The following is an 18969-nucleotide window of genomic DNA, read 5'->3' on the forward strand; positions in this document are numbered from 1 at the left end:
TATATTACAATTGATATAATGGGAAAAATATGTGTGTTCAGATGAACTTTTATTAAATTTACAATGTTATTTGGCAGTATACACATTTTTATCATCACAAATAATATAATATTCATAACTATCGACTAATAGACGCATAAAGTGATACTGAAAATGTATGCTTGTCCGAGATTTGAGGAGTCCCTTATACATGGAAGGAGCCCAAAACTACTTGTTACCTGCAAGTTTTGACCTGCATAGACGGCTTTCGAAAGATGTACAGTTTATCGTCGCTTTCAACACTGAATAAATGCTATGTTTCCACATACACAAGGTCTTTTGAGGTTTTCCATGGAAAAACAACATTTTTAAAAACCTCTTTTTCAGCCAATAATTTGAAAGCAAACCATGCATAATGCAGTATTTCCTTAAATATTGGCGCTGATAATTGATCATGCTGTATCGAGTGTATTTTAATAGTGCGTTCACGAGAAGCAATTTCTTGTTCTCTTTCAATTAAATAAGAACAATTTTGAAGATGCTTAGTGAAATTTTTGAGTTTCTTGCAGAAATAAACAGCACATGGTTGGGAAACTGGCATGCATTTCAGAAGTACGACTTTAACCCTACATGTTCCAAGTCCTTTATCAACGGTGAAAATTTTGTCGTACAAACCATGATTCTTTTGATCCCCCCAATAATCTATTATTAATAAGAATTTTTCTTTCTTCATGTAGGGAAGCATGATGCTAGATAAAAATGAGTAATATAATTGCGTGGTAAGTTTCCCGGATTTCAGAGGCCCTCTGAGCAGCCATAGCGTACGGATCTCCGTGCCGGCACGTTCACAGGAGCTCAGTCCGTCAGTTCACCTGATGATGGCGACATGTACGATCGCCGAAATATTGTGACCATTGGACACTATAGACCGGCAGCACACCCGTGAATATTTTGACTATCAAATACGCCGGGAGAAACTCAAGAATCACAGATGTAGAGTGATAAAAATGAACACTTACTTGCTGATAATTTTGGCGAGACTCCACGAAACAGTCATAAGTCCATGAATCGATTAGCAAATATTTATCGGTCGTTGATCCTCCAGATTTTATGTTTTCTTCCCATCTCTTCAATTCGTCTTTTCTTGTCAAACTTCTAGACCCTTTTATCTGGAGGGTTTGGAGACTCCATATAGGGTGTTCTTTCGCCAGTTTAACAACTTTTATTTTGGTCTCCAATGGAACATAATCAGCTTTTGACGGCTTTTCCACTAGCTCATAATCTTCATTGTCGGCCGAATTTTCTTCGACTTCATGGAATTGATCTTCTTCGTCTACTTCATCAAAATGAATATTTTTTTCTCCTAAAGTTTCCATGGTAGCCCGATACAGTTCTTCTCCAATCACCATTTCATCTGCAGAAATCATTGCTGATGCTTCTGTATCGACGACGTCCGCTTCTTGAGAAGACTATCACAATATATGAATGCATCTTTCAACCAATGTTTTGCAACTGCACTATGGATTGAATGTTCATGAAATTCCTTGTCCGCAGTTCTCGACACTTTCATTTTTGTAGTCATGATGTAAGGTTTTATACTTCATGAACAATTTTCACATACGTTATTTCATCCTGCTACATAAGCAAGGTCTCACTACTATGCGAGTTAACTGTCAAATGATACCCATTTTATCCCGGTTCCAGCCTGGCCATCCCCTCATTCTTTGAAAGCCATCTGTGCCAGTCAAAACTTGCAGGTAACAAGTAGTTTTGGGCTCCTTCCAGGTATAAGGGATTTCTCAGATCACGGACAAGCAAACATTTTCAGTATCACTTTATGCCTTTGGTCATTTACTAGTCAATAGTTACGAATATTATATTATTTGTGATGATAAAAATTTGTAGACTACCAAATAACATTGTAAATTTAACAAAAGTTCATCTGATTAAAAGAAAAAAAAAAAAAAATACCTGACGAACGGAACTTGATCCAGCGATTATGGGGCCTGAACGCTAACCACTTGACTGCCGCTACTTCATGGTAAAAATGGCCGGCACAGGTATATATTTGACAACTGAAATTATCTTGTGATTTTCTCAATGACACTTGAGAAGTACGCGCTACTGCTTAAACATTTTTTTGTCCTAATGGAGTACTACAAGTGTACGAAGTTTGCAGTAAATCCACATTCCAAACGTTGTGGCCTCCCCTTCTTAGTGGGAACCATGTAAAACTCGAGAGTTTGCTCTTTCCAACAGTACATTGTTCATGCATGCATCTCAAATAACTTAATAGTTACGATTTTTTAAACATTGGATTTTTTAAAATTTTTTTATACACTGTATTTTCATAGCTATTGAAAATTCGCTATTGCAGATTTTCAGAAGTATCTGTATGGGCCGAGGAGAAAGTATTTTATGCTTTTTAGTTCAATTTTAATATGTGGTGTGTTAAAAATTCATTTTTATGTAAATAATTTTTTCTTTAACTTTTTTTTCAAGAGCATGTCAGCAATTTTACTCACTATCTTGCCATTCTTAAATAAAAATAGTGTAGCCTGTGCATAACATCAAACCGAAGAATGATCAAATATCTTCACAAATAACTGATGCAGGAAGTAATAAAATTGTATACCTCAAGTAAAACGGGAAGCATTTCAGAAGTTGGTTCAAAACTACTCATCATAAGATTTCTCTATGTACAAAATTTTGTTAAATGAGTACAATTATATTAATTGTCAAATTTCATTGTTAAAATCTCGATTGGTCTGTGCATCTTTTTTGCAAGCTCTGGCCATTACTAAAGCAATGCTGTAAAGCTGTGAACCTCTACAATTCTTTTCCCAGCACACTTCTCATTGAATATGTAGAGTGCTTCTACAACTTTCTTCAGCAAACTTCTCATTAAACACAAAGAGAGAAAGTTGCCTTAGTGTTTAGACCTTTCCTGCTTAAGTGCTATCAGTATTATTGAGCATCCTGAATTCATCATTTGTGCAGCTGTGGAGTCTTCATATCTATCAACCTGAAACCAACATTTAATTATTTGGAAAGTGCTGGTTTGTTTGTTTGTTTGTGTGTGTGTGTGTGTGTGTGTGTGTGTGTGTGTGTGTGTGTGTGTGAGAGAGAGAGAGAGAGAGAGAGAGAGAGAGAGAGAGAGAGAGAGAGAGCTAGCTTTGAATGTTATGAGTAACAGTTGTGTAGACAGTTGAAGCATTTGAGTGTGATCACCAGTGACTGTTTCCAATGTATCGTGAAACTTCATTTTCCCATTTCTGTAATTAACATTTTCCCATTGTTTGCAACAATGTTTTATCGGTTCAGTCCTATCATCTGTGTTCACGCTTTTGCATCATTATAAGTACAAATGTCTCACCATTTATGATTAAAGGAGTTCTTTCATTACAATTGACTAACTTGAAACACAGTCGATCCTCTTCTCTGGATACGTGGCTGCGTCAGTCTCCACAACTTCTTCTTCAAAGAAATAATGCTAATTTGAGGGATTAAAAAAAGACTGTCTCTCTCTCTCTCTCTCTCTCTCTCTCTCTCTCTCTCTCTCTGCGCCTCTGCTCTTGAAATAACTAGGCACTCTCATAATACTTTCAGTCAGTTCTGGTGTATTTCCATTTCCACAAGTCTCACATAAGTATACAAATACTTGCAATTCAATTATGTCTTTAATCGTCAGATACAATTAAGTATATTTAAAATGTGGTGAGTTTAATAACCACCAAAAATTCAAAGACAGTTCTTGCTTCTAGCAAGTCTAACACCTGAATTAAAAGTCTCTAGTCAAATCATATTTCATTTCCAGATTGAGATTTTCACTCTGCAGTGGAGTGTGCGCTGATATTAAACTTCCTGGCAGATTAAAACTGTGTGCTGGACTGAGACTCGACCTCGGGACCTTTGCCTTTCGTGGGCAAGTTCTCTACCAACTGAGCTACTCAAGCACGACTCACGCCCCGTCCTCACAGCTTTACCTCTGTTTCCAGAACTTCGCTGCAGAGTGAAAATCTCATTCTGGAAACATCCTCCAGGCTGTGGCTAAGCCGTGTCTTCGCAATATCCTTTCTTCCAGGAGTTCTAGTTCTGCAAGGTTCACAGGAGAGCTTCTGCAAAGTTTGGAAAGTAGGAGACGAGGTACTGGCAGAAGTAAAGCTGTGAGGACGGGGCGTGAGTCGTGCTTGGGTAGCTCAGATGGTAGAGCACTTGTCCGCGAAATGCAAAGGTCCCGAGTTCGAGTCTTGGTCCGGCACACTGTTTTAATCTGACAGGAAGTTTCATATTTCATTTGTTCATAACAATTACAATCATTACACTGTCAAAGAATAACGTATGGTTGCTCCTTGTATGTCACATACAGCTTCTATGGCGCGAGCGGCAAACACTTGCCTCCACTGATCGACCGCCACAATTGCAGTATTCTCCCAATACACTTCCTTCCTGGAAACACATAAATTGGTGGCACGGTAGACACAGCTCCAATCTCCCACACTTATACTTAAAATATCGAGTGTTCGAGAGGGTTGAAGACCCCGAAATTCTCGAGGCACTACATGCTCACTTCTCCACTATCTCTGAACTGCAGCAATATTCTCAAACTTCCAGTATCACTTAATTACTTGCTTCAGGACTTCAAAGTTCAGATGTATGCCAGTCATGTTGAAGTAGCTTCCTTGTCACTAACTGGGTTGGGTAGTGAGATCCACAATTCTGCTACCACGTGTTCAAGAAATATAACATTACTTTCAGCCAGAAATTGAACCTTGTAGAACAGCAAATAAATTTTCTGTGAGAATTCAAAGTATATGTACTTTTTTTTACAGTTGCTTCGTCAGGAAAGAGGGAAGGAGAGGGATAGACGAAAGGATGTGGGTTTTAAGGGAGAGGGTAAGGAGTCATTCCAATCCCGGGAGCGGAAAGACTTGACTTAGTGGGGAAAAAAGGACAGGTACACACACACACACACACACACACACACACACACACACACACACACACACACACAGACACAAGCAGACATATTTAAAGGCAAAGAGTTTGGGCAGAGATGTCAGTCGAGGCGGAAGTGCAGAGGCAAAGATGTTGTTGAATGACAGGTGAGGTATGAGTGGCGGCAACTTGAAATTAGCGAAGGTTGAGGCCTGGTGGATAACAGGAAGAGAGGATATATTGAAGGGCAAGTTCCCATCTCCGGAATTCGGATAGGTTGGTGTTAGTGGGAAGTATCCAGATAACCCGAACCGTGTAACACTGTGCCAAGATGTGCTGGCCGTGCACCAAGGCATGTTTAGCCACAGGGTGATCCTCATTACCAACAAACACTGTCTGCCTGTGTCCATTCATGCGAATGGACAGTTTGTTGCTGGTCATTCCCACATAGAAAGAGTCACAGTGTAGGCAGGTCAGTTGGTAAATCATGTGGGTGCTTTCACACGTGGCTCTGCCTTTGATCGTGTACTCCTTCCGGGTTACAGGACTGGAGTAGGTGGTGGTGGGAGGATGCTTGGGACAGGTTTTACACCGGGGGCAGTTACAAGGGTAGGAGCCAGAGGGTAGGGAAGGTGGTTTGGGGATTTCATAGGGATGAACCAAGAGGTTACGAAGGTTAGGTGAATGGCGGAAAGACACTCTTGGTGGAGTGGGGAGGATTTCATGAAGGATGGATCTCATTTCGGGGCAGGATTTGCGGAAGTCGGATCCCTGCTGGAGAGCCACATTCAGAGTCTGATCCAGTCCCAGGAAGTATCCTGTCACAAGTGGGACACTTTTGGGGTTCTTCTGTGGGAGGTTCTGGGTTTGAGGAGATGAGGAAGTGGCTCTGGTTATTTGCTTCTGTACCAGGTCGGGAGGGTAGTTGCGGGATGCGAAGGCTGTTTACAGGTTGTTGGTGTAATGGTTCAGGGATTCCGGACTGGAGCAGATTCGTTTGCCACGAAGACCTAGGCTGTAAGGAAGGGACCGTTTGATGTGGAATGGGTGGCAGCTGTCATAATGGAGGTACTGTTGCTTGTTGGTGGGTTTGATGTGGACGGACGTGTGAAGCTGGCCATTGGACAGATGGAGGTCAATGTCAAGGAAAGTGGCATGGGATTTGGAGTAGGACCAGGTGAATCTGATGGAACCAAAGGAGTTGAGGTTGGAGAGGAAATTCTGGAGTTCTTCTTCACTGTGAGTCCAGATCATGAAGATGTCATCAATAAATCTGTACCAAACTTTGGGTTGGCAGGCCTTGGTAACCAAGAAGGCTTCCTCTAAGCGACCCGTAAATAGGTTGGCATACGAGGGGGCCACCCTGGTACCCATGGCTGTTCCCTTTAATCGTTGGTATGTCTGGCCTTCAACAGTGAAGAAGTTGTGAGTCTGGATGAAGCTGGCTAAGGTGATGAGGAAAGAGGTTTTAGGTAGGGTGACAGGTGATCGGAGTGAAAGGAAGTGCTTCATTGCAGCGAGGCCCTGGACGTGCGGGATATTTGTGTATAGGGAAGTGGCATCAATGGTTACAAGGATGGTTTCTGGGGGTAACAGACTGGGTAAGAATTCTAGGCGTTCAACAAAGTGGTTGGTGTCTTTGATGAAGGATGGGAGACTGCATGTACCGGGTTGAAGGTGTTGATCTACGCACGCAGAGATACGTTTGTGGGGGCTTGGTAACCAGCTACAATGGGGCGGCCGGGATGTTTGGGTTTGTAAATTTTAGGAAGTAGGTAGAAGGTAGGAGTGCGAGGTGTCGGTGGGGTCAGGAGGTTGATGGAGTCAGTTGAAAGGTTTTGTAGGGGGCCTAAGGTTCTGAGGATTCCTTGAAGCTCCGCCTGGACATCAGGAATGGGATTACCTTGGCGAACTTTGTATGTAGTGTTGTCTGAAAGCTGATGCAGTCCCTCAGCCACATACTCCCGACCATCAAGTACCACGGTCGTGGAACCCTTGTCAGCCAGAAGAATGATGATGGATCGGTCAGCCTTCAGATCACGAATAGCCTGGGCTTCAGCTGTGGTGATGTTGGGAGTAGGATTAAGGTTTTTTAAGAAGGATTGAGAGGCAAGGCTGGAAGTGAGAAATTCCTGGAAGGTTTGGAGAGGGTGATTTTGAGGAAGAGGAGGTGGGTCCCTTTGTGATGGAGGACGGAACTGTTCCAGGCAGGGTTCAATTTGGATAGTGTCTTGGGGAGTTGGATTATTAGGAGTGGGATCAGGATTATTTTTCTTCGTGGCAAAGTTATATTTCCAGCAGAGACTACGAGTGTAGGACAGTAAATCTTTGACAAGGGCAGTTTGGTTGAATCTAGGAGTGGGGCTGGAGGTGAGGCCTTTGGATAGGACAGAGGTTTCGGATGGGGAGAGAGGTTTGGAGGAAGGGTTAATTACTGAATTGGGGTGTTGTGGTTCCAGATTGTGTTGACTAGAATTTTAAGGTGTTGGGGGGAGTGGAGCTGGAAGCGGGAGATTGAGTAGATGGGAGAGACTGGGTCTGTGTGCAATGAGAGGAGGTTGAGGTTTGTTGGAAAGGTTGTGGAGGGTGAGTGAGTTGCCTTTCGGGAGGTGGGAAACCAGGAGATTGGATAGTTTTTTGAGGTGGACGGCGGCATGCTGTTCTAATTTGCGGTTGGCCTGTAGGAGGATGCTCTGAACAGCCAGTGTGGATGTGGGAAAGGAAAGATTGGGGACTTTGATTGGGGTAGGAGTTGACTTGTGTGTTCATTGGCTGAGTCGATGTATAGGTTTTCGTTTGCCACGAAGGCCTAGGCTGAAGGGAAGGGACCGTTTGATATGGAATGGGTGGCATTAAATATGTCTGCTTGTATCTGTATATGTGTGGATGGATATGTGTGTGTGTGCGAGTGTATACCTGTCCTTTTTTTCCCCCTAAGGTAAGTCTTTCCGCTCCCGGGATTGGAATGACTTCTTACCCTCTCTCTTAAAACCCACATCCTGTCGCCTATCCCTCTCCTTCCCTCTTTCCTGACGAAGCAACCGTTGGTTGCGAAAGCTTGAAATTTTGTGTGTGTTTGTGTGTATTTTTATTGTGTCTATCTACCAGCGCTTTCCCGTTTGGTAAGTCATGGAATCTTTGTTTTTAATATATTTTTCGCATGTGGAATGTTTCTTTTTATATTACACACACGAAAGCGCTGGCAGGTCGAAAGACACACAAACATACACACAAAATTCAAGCTTTCGCAACAAACTGTTGCCTCATCAGTATATATATATATATATATATATATATATATATATATATATATATATATATATATATATAAAAAAACGAAAGCGCTGGCAGGTCGAAAGTTACACAAACATACACACAAAATTCAAGCTTTCGCAACAAACTGTTGCCTCATCAGGAAAGAAGGAAGGAGAGGGAAAGACGAAAGGATGTGGGTTTTAAGGGAGAGGGTAAGGAGTCATTCCAATCCCGGGAGCGGAAAGACTTACCTTAAGGGGAAAAAAGGACGGGTATACACTCGCGCGCACACACACACACACTTATCCATCCACACATATACAGACACAAGCAGACATATTTGTGTCTTTAAATATGTCTGCTTGTGTCTGTATATGTGTGGATGGATATGTGTGTGTGTGTGTGTGTGTGTGTGTGTGTGTGTGTGTGTGTGTGCGCGCGCGCGCGAGTGTATACCTGTCCTTTATTCCCCCTAAGGTAAGTCTTTCCGCTCCCGGGATTGGAATGACTCCTTACCCTCTCCCTTAAAACCCACTTCCTTTCGTCTTTCCCTCTCCTTCCCTCTTTCTTGACGAAGCAACCGTTTGTTGGGAAAGCTAGAATTTTGTGTGTATGTTTGTGTTTGTTTGTGTGTCTATTGACCAGCCAGCGCTTTCGTTCAGTAAGTCACATCATCTTTGTTTTTAGATATATTTTTCCCACGTGGAATGTTTCCCTCTATATATATATATATATATATATATATATATATATATATATATATATATATGAAATGAGATCCATCCTTCATGAAATCCTCCCCACTCCACCAAGAGTGTCTTTCCGCCGTTCACCTAACCTTCGTAACCTGTTAGTTCATCCCTATGAAATCCCCAAACCACCTTCCCTACCCTCTGGCTCCTATCCTTGTAACCGCCCCTGGTGTAAAACCTGTCCCATGCACCCTTCCACCACCACCTACTCCAGTCCTGTAACCTGGAAGGTGTACACGATCAAAGGCAGAGCCACATGTGAAAGCACCCACGTGATTTACCAACTGACCTGCCTACACTGTGATGCATTCTATGTGGGAATGACCAGCAACAAACTGTCCATTCGCATGAATGGTCACAGGCAGACAGTGTTTGTTGGTAATGAGGATCACCCTGTGGCTAAACATGCCTTGGTGCACGGCCAGCACATCTTGGCACAGTGTTACACCGTCCGGGTTATCTGGATACTTCCCACCAACACAACCTATCCGAACTCCGGAGATGGGAACTTGCTCTTCAATATATCCTCTCTTCCCGTTACCCACCAGTCCTCAATCTCCGCTAATTTCAAGTTGCCGCCACTCATACCTCACCTGTCATTCAACATCATCTTTGCCTCTGCACTTCCGCCTCGACTGACATCTCTGCCCAAACTCTTTGTCTTCAAATATGTCTGCTTGTGTCTGTATATGTGTGGATGGATATGTGTGTGTGTGCGAGTGTATACCCGTCCTTTTTTCCCCCTAAGGTAAGTCTTTCCGCTCCCGGGATTGGAATGACTCCTTACCCTCTCCCTTAAAACCCACATCCTTTCGTTTTTCCCTCTCCTTCCCTCTTTCCTGACAAAGCAACCATTGGTTACGAAAGCTAGAATTTTGTGTGTATGTATGTGTATTTGTGTTTCTATCGACCTGCCAGGGCTTTCGTATGGTAAGTCACATCATCTTTGTTTTTGGATATTTAACTTCATGATGATGTTCATAGAACTTTTCGTTGTTGGGCCTGCATTCTTATGTAATCAGTCAACTTCACCTGTGCTAACAACTGTCCGTGATGTAGCAAGTTATGCGATCTTAAGTCAGATACTCTTCTTGTCTACTGGTGTTAGACATCAAAACTTGATACTATTTGTGAACTATAAATACAAAAAAAGAAAAATCAGCAGAAGGAATTGAAACATCCTGTAATTCTGGATTTGGTGGTCGAAAAGTATGAACTACAAACATTTTCAAGAAAATATATGTATGTGCTCAAAATGTAATTCAACAGTGTTTTCATCTCTCTCTCTCTCTCCCCCCCCCCCCCCCCCCCCCCCTACCTCTTAAAGAGGGGTATCCTATGTGCAGGTTGGGTGAGATGTTTATACAGGGTGTAACAAAAAGGTACGGCCAAACTTTCAGGAAACATTCCTCACACACAAATAAAGAAAAGATGTTATGTGGACATGTGTCCGGAAACGCTTAATTTCCATGTTAGAGCTCATTTTAGTTTCGTCAGTATGTACTGTACTTCCTCGATTCACCGCCAGTTGGCCCAATTGAAGGAAGGTAATGTTGACTTCGGTGCTTGTGTTGACATGCGACTCATTGCTCTACAGTACTAGCATCAAGCACATCAGTACGTAGCATCAACAGGTCAGTGTTCATCACGAACGTGGTTTTGCAGTCAGTGCAATGTTTACAAATGCGGAGTTGGAAGATGCCCATTTCCTGTATGGATTAGCACGGGGCAATAGCCGTGGCACGGTACGTTTGTATCGAGACAGATTTCCAGAACGAAGGTGTCCCGACAGGAAGATGTTCGAAGCAATTGATCGGCGTCTTAGGGAGCACAGAACATTCCAGCCTATGACTCGCGACTGGGTAAGACCTAGAACTACGAGGACACCTGCAATGGATGAGGCAATTCTTCATGCAGTTGACGATAACCCTAATGTCACTGTACAGAGAGTGCTACGGGAGAACCAGTTGTTTCCGTACCATGTACAGCGTGTGCAGGCACTATCAGCAGCTGATTGGCCTCCACGGGTACACTTCTGCGAATGGTTCATCCAACAATGTGTCAATCCTCATTTCAGTGCAAATGTTCTCTTTACGGATGAGGCTTCATTCCATGGTGATCAATTTGTAAATTTTCACAATCAACATGTGTGGGCTGATGAGAATCCGCACGCAATTGTGCAATCACGTCATCAACACAGATTTTCTGTGAAAGTTTGGGCAGGCATTGTTGGTGATGTCTTGATTGGACCCCATGTTCTTCCACCTATGCTCAATGGAGGACGTTATCATGATTTCATACGGGATACTCTACCTGTGCTGCTAGAACATGTACCTTTACAAGTACGACACAACGTGTGGTTCATGCACGATGGAGCTCCTGCACATTTCAGTGGAAGTGTTCGTACGCTTCTCAACAACAGATTCGGTGACCGATGGATTGGTAGTGGCGGACCAATTCCATGGCCTCCACGTTCTCCTGACCTCAACCCTCTTGACTTTCATTTATGGGGGCATTTGAAAGCTCTTGTCTACGCAACCCTGGTACCAAATGTAGAGACTCTTCGTGCTCATATTGTGGACGGCTATGATACAATACGCCATTCTCCAGGACTGCATCAGCGCATCACGGATTCCATGCGATGGAGGGTGGATGCATGTATCCTCGCTAACGGAGGACATTTTGAACATTTCCTGTTACAAAGTGTTTGAAGTCACACTGGTACGTTCTGTTGCTGTGTGTTTCCATTCCATGATTAAATTGATTTGAAGAGAAGTAATAAAATGAGCTCTAACATGGAAAGTAAGCATTTCTGGACACATGTCCACATTACATATTTTCTTTCTTTGTGTGTGAGGAATGTTTCCTGAAAGTTTGGCCGTACCTTTTTGTAACACCCTGTAGATATAAATTTAATAGAATTGAAACGTGGTTTTGCAGCAGTGGGGTGTGTCACTGACAAATCTTGTTCCTTACATTGTCTGCAACACAGTAATTGGTGCAGCATGAGATTGTGAATAATTTAATGCAAGAGGAAAGCATAATTTTTACCTTCAACGTACTAGGAGTAGTTCAGGAAAGGGTGCCTAGAAATACGTTAATCCCAGTAACATTATGTAAATTTGGAAACAGTGCAAAGAAGAAATGATTTTTACAGGGAGAACTGTAAGATGCAGTCACTGTTGCACCCCAGTGAAAGTTTTAAATATCATGACAGAATTTTTTATTCATTGCTATCAATTCTTTTTCTACATTTTTTTAATATTCAGAACATTTACTGTCAAAATTTATCCATACTGTTATGGGATGAAATACGTGTGTTTACTTTTTTTTAATTGGTTGTGTGCTTCCTTTCCAGACTGCAAGTTAACATGCCACAAGAAGTGCTATACACGAGTTATTGTGGCTTGTGGTAAAGAAGGCCATGGTGAAAGTGGGTATACTAGTGAGGGCCGTCGTGTATTTGGTGTTCCTCTTCACCTCTTAGCAACAGGTGATGGGAAGGTACCTGCTGTTGTTGACCGCTTAATCACCACCATTGAAATGCATGGCTTATATACAGAGGGAATATATCGGAAATCTGGAGTGAGTATAAGGCAGCACTAGAAAAAAAAAAGTGTAATTGAATGATAACTTAATATGATGCTTCATATATCTGATGCTTCTCAATCAATCTAAGATGTGTGTCACCTTTTTCAAAGATCAGATATTTGAATTGATACTATTGGTCCTTTGCGATTCCTGGAAAGTATTTGGAGAATATTCAGCTGTTGCCAAGTGTCTTCTAGTTTTTATCTTATGACAATGATTGTTTATTGGACAATGTATCAGTTGACACTTCAAGTACACTTAGGATATTTAATTGAAACAGTGATCATCTGTGTACAGCTGAACATGTATTTCTGTTTGTTTCCTATTCTTCTTGTGTGAGGTGGTTAACTTTGGATTTTTGTTCTGGAAGAATGTATTTTATGTTCAGTTCTGCAAGATTCGATAGGGACTCTTGTTGTTAATTATTCATGCAAGTAAATTATCTTCATTTGAGAAATTTACATGCAGCTATCGTCTTCATGTTCTGTAATCTCACCTATTATAAATATTGTGGCAACTGAAATAAAATACTTTCTGCCATCAAATATTGCATACTGTTACAAAAATGCCCAAGCAAGGTAGTTGAGGATTCTGATGGGTATCTAAACGAGACTTGAGTTTTTGCTTATCACACTGAAATCTTTGGTAGAAGTAAATACAGTACCACATTTTAGGCTGACATGATCAGAAGACCACATCATCTGTAATCTTTTTATTTTAAATACTTGATATTTAAACTGCTGTGTAAACTTACGTCAGAGGTCTTTATTTCTGGTGTTAATTTTGTTACAGGTGAGTTCTAAAGTGAAGGAATTAAAGGCAAGAATTGAAGATGAACATCTAGATGATATCAACTTCGGAAGTTATCATGTTCATGTATTGGCAGCCGTATTGAAGAGCTTCTTGCGTGAAATGCCTGAACCTTTGTTAACATTTGATAGTTATGAAGACTTTTTACGTGCTGGCAGTCTTACAGATCCTCATGATCGTGTGTTGACCCTCTTCGCAATAATTAAGAAGTTACCAAAGCCAAATTTCGACCTTGTTGAGAGGCTTGTATTCCATCTTGCAAGGTATGTTTTTGTATTTATTTTCTAATTTTGGCTTTTAGAATCAGTTACATTTACACTTTCCTGGCTTACGAATAGAAATCTGTATAGTACTAGGATTCATAAATTTTTTGTCTGACAAGGAGATCCCCTGCAGAAACCTTTGCATGCAGATAGGTTTTATCAACATGCATCCAGCAAGCCTGTCATAACTTACCACAAACATGTATATCTTTTACTAACAACATCAGTGAATGTTTGATTTAGTGTCACATGATGTTCAAGACTTGTGAAAAGCACTCAGTTTTAAAATAGAAAAGATGATTATTTCCATGATAGCACAGGTCCATTGTAAATTTAAGATGACAGGCAAACTGTATTTTCCTGAGGTAAGTGATTTCCAGAAGAGTAATAAAGTATAACCCCTGTGAATTTTCAGTGAAGTGCTGCTAATAAAATTTTCAGTTTTTTTGAAACAAGGACAGTATGTTAAAAGTAGTGTTCCTGGGAGCTGTGTGCATTTTCCAGTTGTCTTCTGGTGTGGGACAGAGCTGCATAACTTCAGAAAAATTGATACTACATTGCTGTTTGAACCACGAAGAAAATACATTATCTCACCAGGTACTGCCTTCTGAACTATGATGAAAATAAGGGGATAAGGTAGCAAGACAAGAAACTCAACTCTGAATGTTTGGGCCAATGGCACACAAAATGGAACTTAAATAACACAAAATAAATATATTGAACAACCTACCCACCAGGTTAGCCAAGACCACTAATGCACTGCTTCCTGGACTCGGGTAGGCACGCCGGCCCTGGATCGAATCCGCCCAGAGGATTACTGACGTTGGCCGGTGTGTTGGCCAGCCTGGATGTGGTTTTTCGGAAGTTTTCCACATCCCATTAGGTGCATGCTGGGCTGTTCCCCATGTTCTGCCTCAGTTACACAACTCACAGACACATGAACATGTTTGCACTATTCCATGGATTACACTAGACACAGGCAGCTGGGGTACACTTAAGTCTGTCCCGGGGGGTATGGGGTGACAGCAGGCAGGGCATCCGGCCACCCCTTAAAACTAACCTTCCCAAATCTGTTCATAACTGTGCCGACCCTGCAAAACTACGGGACAAGGCACCAGCAAAAGAAAGAAAGAAATATATTGAACAACACAGTCAACTGTTGATTTCAGCATAAGTCATAAGAGGTAATGTGTCAGAATTAATATCATCTTTGTCATTATCTTTGTGCATGTAGAAATATTCACCTTTTAGGAAGAAAAGGGGCGATGACAATCACGAAAGCAACTGGTACAGTGCATAGTGATTGTCAGTTTAAATTATGAAAGACAACTCCTCTGAGTGTGAAAGAGTCAGTGGATAAATACACGAAACATATGGTTTGTTGGTTAATATCAACCAGTTTTTAAACACACAGCGTACTTTTGTTTGTGATTTAAGAGTCCCAACTTTTTAAATAGATTATGTAGGCTTTAGTTACAATACCTTCCAGGTGTACTGTGGGGCTGCTCCTCTCTAATGGTGACAACCTGTGTATGAGATGGTACTCCATTATGTAATGCTCATGGGTCACTAGGTGTATGAAGGTTGCCGTTCAAAAATAGGAGACAGCTAACTAGTACTGTATCAGTATGGTGTATGGTGAACACATGCTAATGTTTAGTATGTATGAGATAGTACTACACATGTATTATGTTCATCAGAAGGTAATTTATTGCCATCTGAGGAGGATCATTGAGCAACATTGCTTTTCAACTCCAGATACACTTGCGTGTCGTCATTGACCTTGCCCTAATTTATTCTGATTTCAATTCATATTGCTTATCTGAGAGGGCTTCACCAAGACACTCTTACTTACTCTTTCTGATTGCATTATCTTATCTCCATTTTAAGACGTAATTGTTGTTGTTGTTGTTGTTGTGGTTGCTGCTGCTGCTGCTGCATGTGTGGGCTTCTATCCTCCCTTCCTACCACATCATGTTCGCACCATTTTTATTGCCTTTTCTCTTAATTTTTTTCTTCTTCGTGCATCTAATCCAGCCAACTGTGAACCAAGCAAAGCTTAAACGAATACTTTTTATTCTCTCACTCAATTGCTGTTTTTGTACCTGGTGAAGAGTCTTCCATGTTTCTGAGGAACATTTAAAGGTGTTTTTTCCTGAAATTTTCTATGTTTTGAATGTCTTCTTGAGTTGTGTTAAATATTTATTAATTTTCTGGGATCTGTTGTTTGCTTGTTTGGTCAGTCCATTGGTTTGAATGATTTTTAAGTTTTGGACTTCGTTAATTTTTCCAAAATATATTTTTAGTGATTTGGGGTCATCCTATTTCAACGATTTGGGGGAACCTACAATATTTGTCGTATGTTCTGTTTTGGATATTGAGATTTGTAGGCCTTCCTTCTCTGATATTCTTGTAAGGAGGTTTGAGTGATTAATGATTGTATTCTTTGGCAAGGACTGCAAGGTCATCCACAAAGGCCAGGCAGTTGATATTGATTCCTTTGTGTCTCATTCCTAGTTTATATGTTGATTCACTCCAGCCTTTTGAAGCCCACTTCCTCATCCATCATGATTCTTTTCAAAACACAAGTGAAGAGTACAGTTGCGACTTCATCCCCTTGCTAGACTTAATTTTCTGATTTCAAATGGTTCAGAAATTTTGCCTGGATTTTAATTTTTGATTTAGTATTCATGAGAAATTATTTAATGAAACTGATGAGTTCATTATCCACTCCAAATTCTTCTTGTGTAGAGAATAGGATTTGTGTCTCAGTAGACTCGTAAGCTTTTTTTTGTAAAGCTCACAAAGGTGATGCAATAGTTTTGCCTTATCTGAGGAGCAACCAAAATGGCAGCCAGAAGTCTAATCACTTTTTTCAACCCCTTGTGTTCTCTTCTTCTGCAGTTGGCAGTGAGAAGCTTTAATCCTCAGCTTGCGATTGTGGGTACACAATGTTGTCACAGTGTGATATCTACTTTGGCCACCATCTGACCATCATGAAACAATTATTACCAAACAGGAGCCTGATGCTGATATGCTTTCTGTGGAAACACTGCATTTAACTTACATAGCTGCCACCAACAAAACTGTGGCTGTTAGTTTGGTAGAGTTGGATTGCAAACATTGATGGAGGATGTCGAACTTAATGTGCTATTTTCTTTTACCCTTTTGATAACTGTTGACTGAGGACTAGGATGAGAAAGTGACAGAGAGTGAGAGTTGACTCCTGACTCTCCAGCCAGCACTTTCAGTTCTCCCAACCACAGTAGAGATTCTGCCTTTAGCGTTTTGTAGATCTGCAATTTGCCAGTTTTTTCTGTTTCAGCACTTAGTAATTATTTGTTCACTCTTGTGTAAGATAATGTTAGTATTTAGTAATTGTTAAATCATGATTTAATGAAGGAAGCCTCATCATTGTTGTCAGTGGTAATCTACTTTTATTCCTTTGGTTTTATTATGTATTGTGTTTTTTATGTAATTTGTTTTTTATGTAATTGTATAATGTCAATTGTAGGTGTAATTCTTTATTTTCTTCAAATGAATATTTTTTAATGAAGATGACGATTATATGATCGTTCCCTCATCCCAGTCTGAAGCAAGAAGCCGTAAATATGTGCATATATGAGCATGTTCATTTAGAAGAAAACAAATAGAAAATGGTCTTGATAAGGACCAATTGAAACTAAATATGAAATGATACATATTATTGAACTACACTGCCATTGTTCAGGATGTACTGGTCCTAAACTACTTAACAGTATCATGTCATCTTACATGAAAATGCAATGTTTGTTATAATGAAAGTTGTGGTGGAAAATATATATATATATATATATATATATATATATATATATATATATATATATATATATATATATATATATATGGTTATAATAGAGGGAAACATTCCACGTAGGAAAAATATATCTAAAAACAAAGATGATGTGACTTACCAAATGAAAGTGCTGGCAGGTCGACAGACACACAAACGAACACAAACATACACACAAAATTCAAGCTTTCGCAACAAACTGTAGCCTCATCAGGAAAGAGGGAAAGACGAAAGGATGTGGGTTTTAAGGGAGAGGGTAAGGAGTCATTCCAATCCCGGGAGCGGAAAGACTTACCTTAGGAGGGGAAAAGGACGGGTATACACTCGCGCGCACACACACACACACATCCATCCACACATATACAGACACAAGCAGACATATATATATAAACAAAGATGAGGTGACTTACCGAACGAAAGCGCTGGCAGGTCGATAAATTGTCGACAGGCAGTGAACACTGTGTGTGTGTGTGTGTGTGTGTGTGTGTGTGTGTGTGTGTGTGCGCGCGCGCGCGCGACCTAGCTGAATACACTATGTTGGAGCTTCAGTTGTCTGGCTTGACTGGGGTGGGTGTTAAGTGGAGTGAGAGAGGGGTACTAAGAAGGTGGGGAGTGGGAGAGAGAGAGAGCATTGAGGAAGATTAACAGGCAGGTGGGAAGGAGGCTGATGGGGGAAGGAGAGGCAGCAAGTGTATGGGATAGGAATACAACACGGCACCAGGACTTTGCCATGAGGTGCATGATTATGATAATGTGGAGGAGTGGATTGGAAGGAGTAGACAGAGCAGAGGAAGGGGTGATTGCTGGAGTGTGCCTTCAGGATGAGTGAAGTTAGGATCCTGGGGCAGTGTGGGAGTGTTGGAAGGCAGGAGGCTAGTGAAGATTGAAATCAGGAGAATTACAGGAACAAAGGATGTGTAAATAGAATGTGTTGTGGTCAGCAGTTTGTTCTTCTGGATGGTCAACTATGCTCTTGGCCACAGTTCGTTAATACCCATTTGTTCGGGCCTACATCTGGTTGGTGCTCTTGCTGACATAAAGTTGTGTAGAAATTGCAGCAGAGCTGGGTGAGTGAATTGGGCTGGTTTTGCAGCTGTATCTTCAACAGGAATATGGCACATGTGGCAAGGAGTTGGAACTGACTGCGATGTAGGGTTGACCAAAATATTGTACAGATTAGATGGACAGCGGAATAACACTGTATAGGAGGGATGGGATTAGTATGATGATCCTCATTTCTAGGTGTGATTATAAATAGTCAAAACCCTGGCGAAGGATATGGTTTAGTTATTTGAATTCAGTAGATACTGGGTGTTGGGGGGGGGGGGGGGGGGGTTATTGTTTGCAGCTGGTTCTTGGGGATAGAGAGGATACGGTGCAGGAAATCCATCTAATGGCACATGTTCTGGTTGTACAAAGGAAGAAATAATGAAGATGGTGACATGCAGTTCCACCTTGTACTTGGCATTAGAAGAGAAAGTAGAATTATTAGAAGCCTCTGCATAAAGACCATTTCGACTGTTTTGCTGGGGAGAGTAGTTGGCAAGCT

General features: G+C 41.2%; 1 protein-coding gene across 1 annotated transcript in view; it reads left to right on the forward strand.

Annotated features, from left to right (window-relative positions):
• Positions 1–18969, forward strand: part of LOC126413328 (unconventional myosin-IXa-like) — a 347425-nt gene that overhangs the window by 283077 nt on the left and 45379 nt on the right. The window contains exons 27-28 of the mRNA XM_050083235.1: positions 12283–12509; positions 13308–13588. Of these exons, the coding sequence (XP_049939192.1) occupies positions 12283–12509; positions 13308–13588 (508 nt within the window). The remainder of the gene's footprint in view (positions 1–12282; positions 12510–13307; positions 13589–18969) is intronic.

Source organism: Schistocerca serialis, chromosome 7 (genome assembly GCF_023864345.2).
Source record: "Schistocerca serialis cubense isolate TAMUIC-IGC-003099 chromosome 7, iqSchSeri2.2, whole genome shotgun sequence".
Classification (NCBI taxonomy): Eukaryota; Metazoa; Arthropoda; class Insecta; order Orthoptera; family Acrididae; genus Schistocerca; species Schistocerca serialis.